The sequence below is a fragment of the Rattus norvegicus genome, chromosome 5 (genome assembly GCF_021556685.1).
Source record: "Rattus norvegicus strain SHRSP/BbbUtx chromosome 5, alternate assembly SHRSP_T2T, whole genome shotgun sequence".
NCBI lineage: Eukaryota > Metazoa > Chordata > Mammalia > Rodentia > Muridae > Rattus > Rattus norvegicus.
The window spans coordinates 135,638,379-135,653,056 of NC_141538.1; the positions used below are offsets into that span (position 1 = coordinate 135,638,379).

The 14,678-nt window shown below is 39.5% G+C and overlaps 1 protein-coding gene and 1 long non-coding RNA gene across 12 annotated transcripts in view; one reads left to right on the top strand and one right to left on the bottom strand.

The window, feature by feature from the left end:
* LOC148005993 (uncharacterized) overlaps positions 1-14,678 on the bottom strand; it is a 1,435,680-nt gene that overhangs the window by 157,627 nt on the left and 1,263,375 nt on the right. The window lies entirely within an intron of this gene.
* Pik3r3 (phosphoinositide-3-kinase regulatory subunit 3) overlaps positions 1-14,678 on the top strand; it is a 122,764-nt gene that overhangs the window by 65,742 nt on the left and 42,344 nt on the right. For 7 of the 11 annotated variants that reach the window (XM_087550901.1, NM_001429916.1, NM_001429917.1 and 4 more), the window contains 2 exon segments: positions 9,045-9,153; positions 12,344-12,442. In XM_087550901.1, the coding sequence (XP_087407027.1) occupies positions 9,095-9,153; positions 12,344-12,442 (158 nt within the window). In that variant the 5' untranslated portion in view covers positions 9,045-9,094. 11 annotated transcript variants of the gene reach the window in all.

The window sequence follows — 14,678 nt, forward strand, 5'->3', positions numbered from 1 at the left end:
GCATATGACAGCATTCCTCAAGACAGCACAGGACAGTAACACCTTGGTTATGTCTTGGTCATATGGTGGAGTGGTGAGATTTTCTGATAATAGCCAGTGATGTTCATCAAAGCATTATGCTGGACCAGCAATTCTATACCTTCAGGTGCCCATGACTATAGGTTTTATGCAATGCTGTCCACTCAGTGTGGTCTTTAACTTTTGGTTTATTAATTTATTAATATTATTATTACCTATATGTGTGCAAGTCAGTGGAAAACTTGTAGGAGTTGGTTCATTTGTTATTTCATGTGGGTTCTGAGCGAGGAAATGCAGGGACAAAAAATGGAGCAGAGACTGAAGGAAGGGCCATCCAGAGACTGCCCCACCTGGGGATCCATCCCATGCACAGACACCAAACCCTGACATTATTGCTGATGCCAAGATGTGCTTGCACACAGAAACCTGGCATGGCTGTCCTCTGAGAGACTCTGCCAGCACTTAACTGAGACAGATGCAGATACTTACAGCCAACCATTAGACCCAGGGACCCCAATGGAAGAGACAGGGGAAGGACTGAAGGAGCTGAAGGGGATTGCAACCCCATAGGAAGAACAACAATATCAACTAACCAGACCCCTCAGAGCTCCCAGGGACTAAGCCACCAACCAAAGAGAATACATGGGCAGCCAGTCTATGGGCCCGCTACATATGTAGCAGAGAACTGCCTTGTCTCTTCTCAGTGGGAAGGGATACACTTGGGCCTGTGGAGATTTGATGCCCTAGAGGAAGGGGATGCTAGAAGGGACAAGGTGGGAGAGGGTAGGTGGGTGGGGAGTACCCTCTTAGAGTTGAAGGGGAGGAGTGACCAAGCAGGGGTGGAACATTTGAAATGTAAATAAATACAATAATAAAAAATTTAGGGCTGGAGAGATGGCTTAGCTGTTAAAGGTTATGCTCACAATCAAAACTATTAAAAATTTAAATATAATGAATTGATTATTTAATAAAACAATGAATTAACTAATTTATCAATATTATTTATTAGTGTGTGTGTGTGTGTGTGTGTGTGTGTGTGTGTGTGTGTGTGTTTGTCAGAGGGAAACTTGCAGGAGTTGGTTCTTTTGTTACTTCATATGGATTCTAGTGACTAAACTCAAGCAGCAAATGCTGAACCTTCTCAATCACCCTAATTACTTTTTAAAGTTATATTTATTTCCATGTGTATGTGAGTGTGGCATGTGCATACAGGTTAGAAGGCAGCTTGCAGGAATTGGCTTTCTTCTTCTACCTTTATGTGTGTTTTGCTGACCAAACCTAGGTCACCAGGCTTAACGGCAAATGCTTTACTGGCTGGATCATCTTTCCGAGTCATTGTTTTATTTTTTTAATTAAAAAAATTTTTTTTGACAGGGTCTTGCTAAGTATCCTCGTCTAACCTAGAACTCATTATGTAGACCAGGTTGGTCTTGAACTAAGAGAGCTAGCTATCTCTGCCTTTAGAGTACTGGGATTAGAGGTGTGGGGCACTACACTTGGCCTAAGTCATTAAATTTTAAAAATTATAAATATATATGATAGGCTGGAGAGATGAGTTAGTAGTTAAGAGCACTAGCTATTCTTCCAGAGGATTTGGGTTCAATTCCCAGTACCCATATGGTATCTCCCAACCATTCATAACATCGGTTCCTGTGATCGAATCCTTCTCTGGTCTCTGCAGGCAAAACACCCATACCTATAATCCTAGCACTGAGGAGGCGGTGGCCAGAGAATTGATGCAAATTTGAGGCCAGCCTGGGCTACAGAGTGAGACCCTGTCTATGAATGAATGAGTGCATAAATAAATAAATAAATAAATAAATAAATAAATAAATAAATAAATAAATGCACAGTTATTGCAAGACAACGGAACAGAAGAGATGCCGAACCATTTGGGACAAAATACAAAGATATCTGTAGAGCACAGAATTGGAAGGGATTATTAATAAGCATATATGAGGAGCATATTATAGACTGCTAATAATAACAACAGGAAGGGACTGGACAGTCATAACAGGAAGCACCATGTGTCTGCAGATATGAAAAGGTATTCAGACTTCTAGTAGTCGTGGAGATGCAGATCAAAACACCATGAGTGGGGTTTGTCTTCAACCTAAATATTAGAATTCCATGCCTAAGCACTCTCCCCAACCCAGGGCCCCAGCATGCCTGATCCTCTCTTGATCTACATTTCCCAGCCTGTTTTAAAACTTTCAACTAATTGAAATTTTCTTCCTAACTGTTTAAATAATCACTCATTTTAAGTGTGAAGTGGTCTTTAAAACATTTAAATATTTTGTTTATTTATGTGTATGTGTGTGCCTTCATGAGTTTATGTGCATCATGTGTATACAAACCTGTGGAGGCCAGAAGAGGGTATAGAATCCCCCTGAATCTGGACTTGTTGCAGGCTGTTTTGAGCCACCATTTGGGTGCTGGGAACTGAATCTGGGTTTTACGTGAAAGAAGCGAGTACTCTGGTTTTTGTTTTGTTTTGTTTTGTTTTTTGTTTGTTTGTTTGTTTGTTTGTTTTTTTTTTTTGAGGGTTACAGAGATCCACTTGCCCCTGCTCCTGCCTCTGCTGGGATTAAAGGCATGCACCACCATGCCAGCCAGGATCAAGCACTTTTAAGTACCAAACTACTTAACCACCTCTCCAGCCTCATAAAATAGTCTTTAAAAAAGACATATTTTGAAAGAAAAAAAATATGGGTGTTTGGTGACACCTGTTGCCTAATCTCAGCACTCAGGAGGCAGAGGCAGTTGGATCTCTGAGTATAAACCCATCCTCGTCTACAGAGTAAATTCCAGGCTAGCTGGGATTACAAAGTGAGACCCTGTATACAAAAGAAACATAAACAAAGATCATCCTTGGTTACCTATGCTCAAGGGCAGTCTGGGACACACAAGAGACCGCGTCTAAAGAGAAAAGAAAGAAAAAAAATACAATTTAAAGAAAAATATGTCCTCAATGATAAAATAGTACTTTAGTTTTGTTGAGCGAGAAGCTTGACCAAACTACCTGCTGGAAACTACAGATTTCTTCCTTGAAGACACTAATTAATATACAGATTTTGTGTGGTAATTGGCTGTTTTAATGTTTTCATTCAGAGATGAGTGTTGCCAGCAACATCTGATGTGGGATTGGGACTTACTTGACATACCAACTGGTGGTTGGGGTGTAGGAAAAGGTTAATGTTACCAAGGAGCAAACATCATTGTGGAGGTGGGGAGCAGGACTTCATTTGTCCACGCATGAGCAAAATTGTTCGGTTCTTCAGTGCTGCATGCCAAGTATCCAGTGAAGTCTGGATTGAATGTGGCAACTCAACGATGCTGAGGAAGATAGCGTCTAATCACTGCTTTTGTAAAAAGTTGATTAAAGCCTTTCCCCCCCTTATTTTAGAAAGACGACTGTTTCTGTTTCTTCCTTTTGTTTCTACAAAAGGCTTTCAAAAAGTTGAAAATTTAATTAAAATAACACATTTTCCTTCAATATGTCCCCGAGTAGCTTGATTAAGCAGTTATTTTTCTAAGTATATTTGACCATAAACAGTTCTAATGCTCTGAGCATTTCTGATTTGTTGTTGACCTCTGGAAGAGCAGTCAGTGCTCTTAACCACTGCGCATCTCTCCAGCCCAGTAAATCGTTGTCTTATGCCTTTAAAATAAAATAGTTTTGGTCTAGGGACTGCATTTTAAAGGCTTATTTTGTTTTATATTTTGAACCTTTTATAATACCTAGTTCTTTACAAATATATGCACTGGGCTTTTTGTTATTGTTGTTGTTTGTTTGTTTCTGGACAGTGATTAGTAAAATTTATATCATTTTTCCAGAAATTCAGGATATGGATCTACTAACATGGTCAGTTATAATACTGTGACTAAAACTTTCTACTAGAATTTATCATTTGACAAAGTATTTCAGGTTTGTTGTGGATCTTTTATTGACAATTTATTTGCTTTTGATTAAATTTAGATTGGATAATCTTTTAGTTTATATTTAAATACCCTTAGTACTGCAGTACTATACAGTTGCGAACTGAATGAAAATTTTCTTTTCTTTTAATTTTAACATTTTCTTTTTTTATTGGATTTTTTTTATTTCCATTTCAAATGTTAATCCCCTTTCCCAGTTTCCTGTCCATAAACCCCCTATCCTACTCCCTCCCCCTTCTTCTGTGAGGGTGTCTGCCTCCCCACTCTGACATTCCCCTACACTGGGTGGTCTAGCCTTGGCAGGACCAAGAGCTCCTTTCATTGGTGCCTAACAAGGCCATCTTCTGCTACATATGCAGCTGGAGCCATGGGTCTGTCCATGTGTACTCTTTGGGTAGTGGTTTAGTCCCTGGTAGCTCTGGGTGGTTGGCATTGTTGTTCTTATGGGGTTTTGAGCCCCTCAGCTCCTTCAGTCCTTTCTCTAACTCCTGCAATGGGGACCCTGTTCTCAGTTCAATGGTTGGCTGCTAGCATTCACCTCTGTATTTGTCATGCTCTGGCAGAGCCTCTCAGGAGACAGCTGTATCAGGTGCCTGTCAGCATGCACTTCTTGGCATCAGCAATGTTGTCTGGGTTTGGTGGCTGTATGTAAATGGGCTGGATCTCCAGGTGGGCAGGCTCTGAATGGCCATTCCTTCATCTCTGCTCCAAACTTTGTGTCCATATCTCCTCCTATGAATGTTTTTGTTCTTCTTTTTAAGAAGGAGTGAAGCACCCACACTTTGGTCGTCCTTCTTCTTGAGCTTCATGTGGTCTATGGATTGTATCTTGGGTAATTCAAGCTTTTGGGCTAATATCCACTTATCAGTGAGTGCATAACATTTATGATTGGATTATCTCACTCAGGATGATATTTTCTAGCAAGATAAGTATTGCTTTTATCCCTGCCTGCTAATGTAACATCCATTCATAGCTCATGGATCAAAAAGTAACTACATTTATTTATTTGTTTATCTATCTATTTATTTATTTTTGTGGAATCTCTTTGTTCCTTTCACCTTTACGTAGGTTCTGTGGATTACACTCAGGTCACGAGGCTTGTACAGTAAGCTCTTTATCCAGTGATTTCATTTTTAATGGCTATAGTAACCACAAATAGTGATTCCTTTGATGGATATGAATGAGTGAGGGAAATGATTAATCTTCCAGAAAGGATCTATTATTATAGATACTCTGAAGAAAAAGAAAACAAAACATTGTGGCTGGGCATAGTGGAACATCCCTATAATACCAGCATACAGGAGGTTGAAACAGGAAGATTGCAAATCTGAGGGCAGCCAGGGCTACTTAATGAGACCCTGTCTTAAAAAAGGAAACAGAAATGCTAGTCAGGGAAGGGAATGAGAATAACAACATTACCAAGAGCTGGGAGGGATTTGGTTCAATCATACATGGCATTGAGGGGTTCAGAACTGCAACTGTGGTAGAAATGACAAGAGAATCTGAATTAGAATTGGTTTACTGGGGTGGAATTTGTTCATAGAGATGCTGTGATGTTGATGAAGTGATACAAAGGATTTAGGATATTACATAATCAGCCTTGTCTCACACTCACTGCATAGCTCTTCTTCCTGCTTTAACTTCCTTGATTACAGACGTGGAATACCATGCCAGGTTTTTGCTCCATTTGTAAAAGTTCTATTCTAAAAAAGTTCAACATCATCACATGCTACAGAGAATCTTCCCTGAAGGGGAGAGTCAATCAGCATGGCAAACTTTCATGTTTCTCTTTTGCTATTTTAAGAAATTGTAACCAGCTCTCAATACTAATGCTTTGACCAGTCATTGGCTATCAACATCAAGCTTCTTTTCTGAGATTATGATTTGCAGAAGCCTTAGATATCATTAACATTTTTAGTAATGATGTATTTTTTTTAAAATACAGAAGTGTATTTTTGGCACAGCACAGTACAGTATAAGTTTAACTTACTGTAACATTGATGAATCAAAGCCTAATGTGATATGCTTTTTGCAATGCTTCTTATGTGGTCATTTACATATAAACCATAGTCTCAACAAAGTATGCCTTGTGATCGCCCACTTGGAACCCAGTTCATGGGTTTAACTTTAGCATGGCATCTGCCTGTTTTCAGGAGAGGATTCACTTCTTTTCTCAGCTGTGTTTGGCATCCCTGAGCCCACAGTCTTCTAAGTTATTTTCCCTGGAAGTGGGAATTGACAGTCTGCTCTTATTTCATTTCTATTGCTGTGATGATAAAAAGCACTTGGGAGAGAGAGGCTTACTGTGGTAGAGTTTGGTAGTTTCATGGTCTAGTTCATTACTGTTGGAAGTCAAGACAGGAGCTTGACAGTTAGTATGGTATATCCACAAGTGAGAGCAAGAACCGAGTGGGTGCACACACTGCTGCTTGCTTTTGCTCAGCTTGGTTTCTCCGTTCATGTGCAGTGCAGGACCCCCGCCTAGGGAGTGGAGTCACATTGAGCTGGGTCTCCCTACATCCATTATTCTGGCCTCCAGAGGTCCCTGTGCATGTGTTGCATACATACAAATACACATATACTAACAAACAAAATAAAAAAAAAATTCGAGACATGGTTCCTCAAAAGGTAGCCCTGGCTGTTTTGGAACTCTCTATTTAGAGAGTTCCCCGGTTGGTCTCAAACTCACAGAGATCCTCCTTCCACTGCTTCATCAATAAAATAAATCTTAAACAAAAGCTCACTAACCATCCCACAGACCTTGTGTAGGATATGGAGAGAGGAAGGTAACTGCCTGGGTACTTGGTAGAACTGGGAAAAGAACTGAAGGTCTAACTTTTTTGAGTTTGTGGGCACATTCTGTTTTAGATTTATTTATGCATTTTATGTTTATGTTTGTCTACATGTGTTAGGGTTTTACTGCTGTGAACAGACACCATGACCAAGGCAACTCTTATAAGGACAACATTTAGTTGGGGCTGACTTACAGGTTCAGCGGTTCAGTCCATTATCATCAAGGTGGGAACGTGGCAGCATCCAGGCAGGAATGGCGCAGGCAGAGCTGAGAGTTCCACATCTTCACCTGAAGGCTGCTAGCAGAATACTGGCCTCCAGGCAGCTAGGATGAGGGTCTTTTAGCCCACACCCACAGTGACACACATACTCCAACAGGGTCACATCTTCTAATAGTGCCATTCCTTGGGCTGAGCATATACAATCCATCACAACATGTATGCCTACGTGTCAGAAGAGGGCATCTGACTCCATTGTAGATGGTTGTGAGCCTGGGAATTGTACTCAACGAGCTTTAAGAGCAGTCAGTGCTCTTAACTCTCTAGCTCTTGGGGCCCATTCTTGAATTTTTCCTTTAAAGCCACATTGTACCTCTTAATTCCTGCAGGCTACAATAACATGAATTATTTGCTTTTGACTGAATTTCCTTTCTTAGGCTCGTGTTTACTTTTAGGGGCTCTATCAATTCAGTTTTATCTTTTTTCCCCTTTATTATTTTGTTGCTATTCTCTGTTGTCTCCTCTGAATCTCTTCGCCCTGTTTAAACCTTCAAGTGTGTTTCATTGCCATTTGGGATTGATCATAATGTTTTCAGCCCATTTATGTTCTACTCTGTATCAGTACTTCATTACTTTCAATGTTGAATAACATTGTGTTACATAGAGATGAATCACAACTTGTCTGATCTCCTGCTATGTATTCCCTATAAAAACCCCACTTTGGGGTATTACACGTTTTTAAGCTATGAATATCATATGCAGGTTTTTTTGTGGGCATTTCATTTTTCTTGAATATGTAAAATTGTTGAGCTATCAGGTGACTGTTAGCCTTTGAGGATACCAGGCTGTTCATAATTTTTAATTGCTAGCATTAGTGTAGGGAGTGTCTTCCTTCCTCTTTACTCATTTGCTATTCTGCCTTGGAATTATAATTACTTTAATGGGTATAAAATAGTGTCTCATTAGGGAAGTTTTTTGTTTTTCAAGATAGTTTCTCTAAATAGCTCTAGTTGTCCTGGAACTTCCTCTGTGCACCAGGCTGGCTTCAAACTTAGAGATCTGCCTGCCTCTGCCTCCCCAGAGTTTAAAGGTGTGCACCACCACCAATTGGCTCATTAGGCAGTTTTCGTTTTTGGAGTTTGTTTATTAAGAACTGTATACTTCAAACTAGCCTGGTAATATCTATGTATCCCAGGCTGACCTCAAACTTCTCTTCATCCTCCTGTGTGCTTGGATTACAGACATGCACAATCATACCCTGATTTTGATTTTTGCATTTCCTTGATGACTTATGATGTTGAGCACCTTTTAATGTGCTTGATTTAGCCATTTGGCCTGTGTTTTGTTTTGTTTGTTTGTTTGTTTGTTTTTCAAGACAAGATTTCTCCATGTACTAGTCCTGACTGGCCTGGATTGATTTGTTGACCAGATTGGCGTTCAACTCACAGAGATCTGCCTCTGCCTCCCAAGTGCTGGGATTAAAGATGCGAGACACCATACCTGTTGTTTTAGCCATTTATATATCCTTTTTTAAAAAAAATTGTGTGTGTATGTGTGAGCTACAATGTGTATATGGTAGTCAAAAGATGGTTCCCTCCATCTTTTTGCGGGCCGGAGCAACTTGAATTTAGGTCACCAGGCTAGCTCGTCACACACCAGGCTACCTGGTCTACATAGTGCATTCCATAACAGGATTACACAGTGAGAGCCCATCTCAATCCAATATGGTGGTGCATTCCAACATCCAATATAGTATTAGTTATCAGCTAGATTCTTCCTGTTGTGCATTAGTCACTTAATAGTTTTTTGAATGAATCACTCAGTTTAAGACTTTACTTATGTTTCAAAGATGTGAAGTTTTACTGAAGTGAAAGTATTTTTTGAGGAGAAAATCCTTTATATTTCAGGCACCTATTGGTAACATTTCAAAAGGGTCCCCATGGCTAACACTAACCTGACAGCTGATTTGATTGACTCCTATTTCACATCAGTTACTTCACACAGGAGCTATTTCTGGGTGAAGAATTAGAAAATGAATAATTTTCATATACAAAATAACATATATTTCTCTTCTAGCTCTTCCACCAAAGCCACCTAAGCCAGTGACGTCAGCAGTTACAAACGGAATGAAGGACTGTTTCGTTTCTCTTCAAGATGCAGAGTGGTACTGGGGAGACATTTCCAGGTAACCAAAATGCTACCATAATTGATTGAATGCAGTGTTTTTAACTGATTTTGAAGTAGTAGTTAAATAGTTTAATGCTCTATTGGCTTTCTTTAAAGATTACGTTTTAAAAAGTATGTGTGGGAACCCTTCAAAAGTGTTTAAAGTGCCAAGTCTGATCACCTGAGTTCAATCCCCAGTTGTCCCATGACCCACCTCACATGCCTTGTGGCATGTCAACACACACACACACACACACACACACACACACACACACACACACACACACACACACACTCACTCACTCAGAGGTTTTATGTACAGCTCCAGTTCCAGAGATTCCAACGTTTTCTGGTCTCTGCAAGCTCTGCATGCATTTGGTGAATAGACATACATATAGGCAAAACACCTGTGTACAACAACAGCAGCAACAACCTCGTTTAAAACAAAAGCATCATTCTTTCATTCTTAAGACAAAACCACAGGAAGATCTTTGGGTTATGAGTGTGATTGTACTTGTCCATATTGTGTCAAGGATGAACTTTTGAATATATAATCCTTACACATTTAAGATATTTATCTGTGATTAGAATAAAGGAACTGAGTTTCCCTTTACCTTTTTTGTTTTGTTTTGTTTTGTTTTTTAAATAGGCTAAATAGGCTCTCATGCTGCAGTTTTGGCTAGCCTGAAACTCAGTATGTAACAGAAATCTCCTGCCTCTTATCTGTCACCATGCCTGCTGGCCTTCCTTTACTTTTCTTTGTAACCCAGTCAGGTCTTGAGTTTGGGATCCTTCTCTTACCCTTCCAAGTATCTGGGATTACAGACCTGTACCCTGGCGTGGCTCCCTTGCCTTTTTCTCCCTAAGGCAGTGGATCTAAGGTCTTTGCAAGCAGAAGAGTTAGCTGAGGTGGAGCCCAAGAACCTTTGAGGCAGGGTTCTGCTTTGTATTCAGTACTGACCTTGCACCATCTCAAACTGTACATCTCGTGCCTCAGCCTTTTTGGTGCTAGGATTGTAGACAAGCTCACCATGTCCATTACTAGGTGACTTTGTTGCTGGTCTGTTGGTCTGTTTTCATTCTCTGAGACAGGGCTTCTCTGTGTAGCCCTGGCTGTCCTAGAAGTACCTCTGTAGACCAGGCTGGCCTCAAACTCAGAGATTGCCTGCCTCTGCCTCCCAGGTGCTGGGATTAGAGGTGTGCGACACTACACCTGGTTTTATATCATAATTTCTTTAGTTTTTTTTTTTTAAAGATTTATTTATTTATTATATATAAGTACACTATAGCTGTCTTCAGATACACCAGAAGAGGGCATCAGATCTCTTTACAGATGGTTGTGAGCCACCATGTGGTTGCTGGGAATTGAACTCATGACCTCTGGAAGAGCAGTCGGGTGCTCTTAACCGCTGAGCCATCTCTCCAGCCCATAGTTTTTTTTTTTTTTTCGTTTTTTTTTTTTTTCGGAGCTGGGGACTGAACCCAGGGCCTTGCGCTTGCTAGGCAAGTGCTCTACCACTGAGCTAAATCCCCAACCCCATTTCTTTAGTTTTTAAGACTACATCATTTCCTCCTTCCCTTTCCTCCCTCCATGCTCTCTTTTAAATTCATGCCTTCTTTTTTGTAATTTCTTTATATAGCTTATTATCAGAAATAGACATCAAGGAGAGATCTGTTTTTTGGGTAAAATGTAGATTTGGATAATTTTGAACACCAAGAGGAAATATGTTTACTCATACATTGTTTGCTAATTTAAATATTGTATCTTTTATTTATATTTTTTTCATTAAAGTTTAGTGGGTCTTTAATGGTTTTGTTGTTTTCTTTTTTGAGACAGAGTTTCAGTATATGGTTCAGTCTGGCTAGAAGCATGTTCTGTAGAACCTATTGACCTTGACTTCAACCCCCTGCCTTAGCCTCCTGACTGGCCAGTTTACAGGCTTGCACCACTGGGGTGGCTCTCCACTGTGTTTTCTTTCTTTTTTGAAACCCCAACTGTTTCTGTGGAAGCCGGCTCCAGCTGATGCTGTAGTGCCTTGGTGTATCACCACCAGTACTTCTCTTAACCTTAGCTTTCCCTCCTGCAAATGGTGCCCACCCCATTTCTTTTACCCACACGATTCTATCTTTTCACTGGTATTGGGTACATTCATACTGTTACATACATAATTACCATGTGGCTTCAGAACATGCTCATCTTTCTAACTGAAACTCTACCTGTTAAAACAGGTCTCCTTCCTGACCAGGCTTCTATATTCTGTCTTTATAAATCCAAATACTGTACATAGTGGGATTATATAATGTTATACATTTGTGACTGACCTTTCAAGTATTTCAGACATCTTCATAGTTCTTTCATGTGTCAGGATTTCATTTCTTTTTAAGGCTAAATATATCCTAATATTTGTAAATATCACATTTTGTTTATTCAACTAAAATGAGGATTTGGTGGACATTTGGGTTATTTTTTCTTTTTAGCTTTTGTGCCAATATGAATGAAGCTGTTATAAATATTATTTATAAATAAATATCTGCTAGACTTCTTGCTTTTGATGATTTTGGATATTTACCCCAAAAGTGGGATTGCTAGATGATTTGTTAATTCTGTGTTTAACTTTTGGAAATGACTTGATACATTTTATATTAAATTTAGTAGGCCAATTATATAATGAGTGTTTTTAATATCTAAGAGCCATTTAAACGATACTTTAAAATCATGTTTTATTGGAATTCAAGGATCTTTTATGTTTTAGATTCCACTGAATAATGTTGTGGAATTCCTAAGCTGCAGAAGGAATTTGTTGTTAACATTAATTCAGATTAGAGAGCACTGTGTTGATAGTCTGTGAACTTCAGTGAATTTTCCCCTCTTCTCAGGAACAGTACCATTGCCACTTAAAGCAGTGACCTTCTTCCTAAACAGCTGTGGGTTTTCTTGAAGCTCTTCATGTTCAGACCTGCGTAAGGGAGCCCCTTAATGGCTTATTAGAAACATGATCTGCACAGACAATTGAAATCTGGAGGAGTTAGACATCAAGTAGTCTTTCCCTAGATTACATAATACCAGAAATAAAATCAAATTTTGTTTCCAAGGGGAGGACCTGCATGACTGCTGGAGGCTTGAGCTGGTCTGGATAGTAATATGTGAAGACAACCACTGTTTAAGATTTTTCTCTTTTTCAAATGTTTCCTTTAATGTTGCTTCTCAGGGAAGAGGTAAATGACAAATTGCGGGACATGCCAGACGGTACTTTCTTAGTTCGAGATGCCTCAACAAAAATGCAGGGAGACTATACACTGACTTTGAGGTGAGTGCTGTTCTGCTTGCCTGGTGTCCTCCTAGCATAAATATAAGAGTCCTGTGTTTTATTTAAATCTTTATGTATTTTCCATTTTTATTTAATATAGGCATATAATTTTTAGTTTTGTTAACATTTTAACTTTAAAATCTGTTTGTTGTACATAAAATATTTAAACAAAATGGTGACTATTTTATTTTTATATTTTAAATATATGTAGCAATAAGATAAAAAGGCTAAAATTTCTAAATGTTAGGGAATAAGGAATATATTATTTTATTCTCTTACCTTCATTAATGAAGTAAGTTCTGTGTGTAGCTTAATTCTCCAAAAGCTCTATTTTTCCTAATGTGGGCTTTAGGAAGTGGAGCTCAGCGTTATTTTGACAGATTAGGACATATTGGTATTTTATAAATGGTAGAGCTGTGACACTTGATACTTACAAGGATGGGACATATATTTTAAAAAGGCCAAGAGCAATATCGTTAGCTATTTGAACATTTAATTTTAATCATTAGAATTGTATAATGGCAGGCTGGAGAGACGGCCCAGTATTTAAGAGCATATGTAGAGCCTTTGAGGACCTGATTTTGGTGGCTCTTTGAAGCAACATCAGGTGGCCTGTATCTGCAGCTCCAGAAGATCTGATGCCCTCTTCTGACCTTCATAATCATATATGCATAATATAAAATAAAATCATTAAAATCACCTAGTTGTACTAAAGTTTTGTGATTTGGTTCTATAATATTACTGGTTCATTCACTTACTTATTCATTAAAAGCTTCATTGTACTGGGCAAGAACTCTCCTAACACATCTCCAGCTGTTATTTATTGACACAGGTTCTTACTGTTTCACTCTTGCTAACCTAGAATCATTACGTAGACCAGGCTGGCCTTGACCTCAAGAGATATACACCCACCTGCCCCCGTCTCTGCCTCCTTGTACTGGAATGAAAGGATGTCTATGAGGTGTGTGTGTGTGGGGGGGGGCACATAAGCCATGGAACACATGTGGAGATTATCGGACAACTTTGTGGGTTCAGTTCTCTTTCTGCCTTTAATTGGGTACTGTGAAGCAAACCATGTGACCAGGCTTGTGCAGTAAATGTCTTTATCCACCAAGCCATCTCACTGGACCCCTAGTTTTTTTTCCATGATAGAGTTTCTCCCTGTAGTCCTGGCTATTCTTGAACTCACTGTAGATCAGACTGGCCTCCAACTCAGATCCACCTGCCTCTGCTTTCTGAATGCTTTACTTAATGGCATGTGCCACCATGCCAGGCTCTAGAAAGTGTTTTGTTTTGTTTTTTTCTTTTTTCTTTTTTTTCGGAGCTGGGGACCGAACCCAGGGCCTTGCGCTTGCTAGGCAAGTGCTCTACCACTGAGCCAAATCCCAACCCCTTAGAAAATGTTTTTAATCTCACTGAGATGGTATTTTATCCCCAAATTCTTAGGTATAACTTCCTAAAAATTAGTTATTTATGTTATGTGCAAGAGGAAAGCCTGTAAATGTTATATAACTGGGCAGGCTGATGGGTCGGCAGGTAGGCAGTTGCTGCCATGCCTCCTATTTTGAGTTTGATCTCCAGGACACACATGGTAGAAGGAGGGAACTGATTGATACAAATTGTTCCCTCACCTCCACATAGACTCAGCATGTGTGTGTGCACACGTGCACATACACATGCACGCACACATGCTCGCACAGTAAATAAGTAAATAAATGCAAAGGTTTTTAAGGTTATATAACTTAGCTGAAGTTGTGATATTCTTCAGGAACCAGGACAAGCAGTGTTTGTCTAGGACCACCTAGGGTTGATGATGAAAGGAATTAGGGTGGGGAGTTGGCTCAAGGGTTAAGGGCACTGTCTGCTGGGGACTGGGTTCAGTTTTCAGTACCCGCATGGGCAGCTCACAGCCAACCATCTACAACCCCAGTCCTTGGGGATCCGACACCCTCTTCTGACCTTGGTGGGTAGAGGTCATATTTAGGGAATACATGCATATATGCAAACAAAATACTTGTACACATATAATAAAATAGCTTTTAGAAACATTTTCAATATTTACTGGTTTACATGGGTCAATTCCTTGAATAACAGTACTCCATAAAGGACCCCGTGATCTTCCCTTCAGAGGTAATCCATCTTATTGTTGAATAGTAATAGATTTAGAAGATTATCTTTACATCAGGCATTATTCCTAGGATTGGGAATATTGAGATACTTAAGACATGGCTTTACC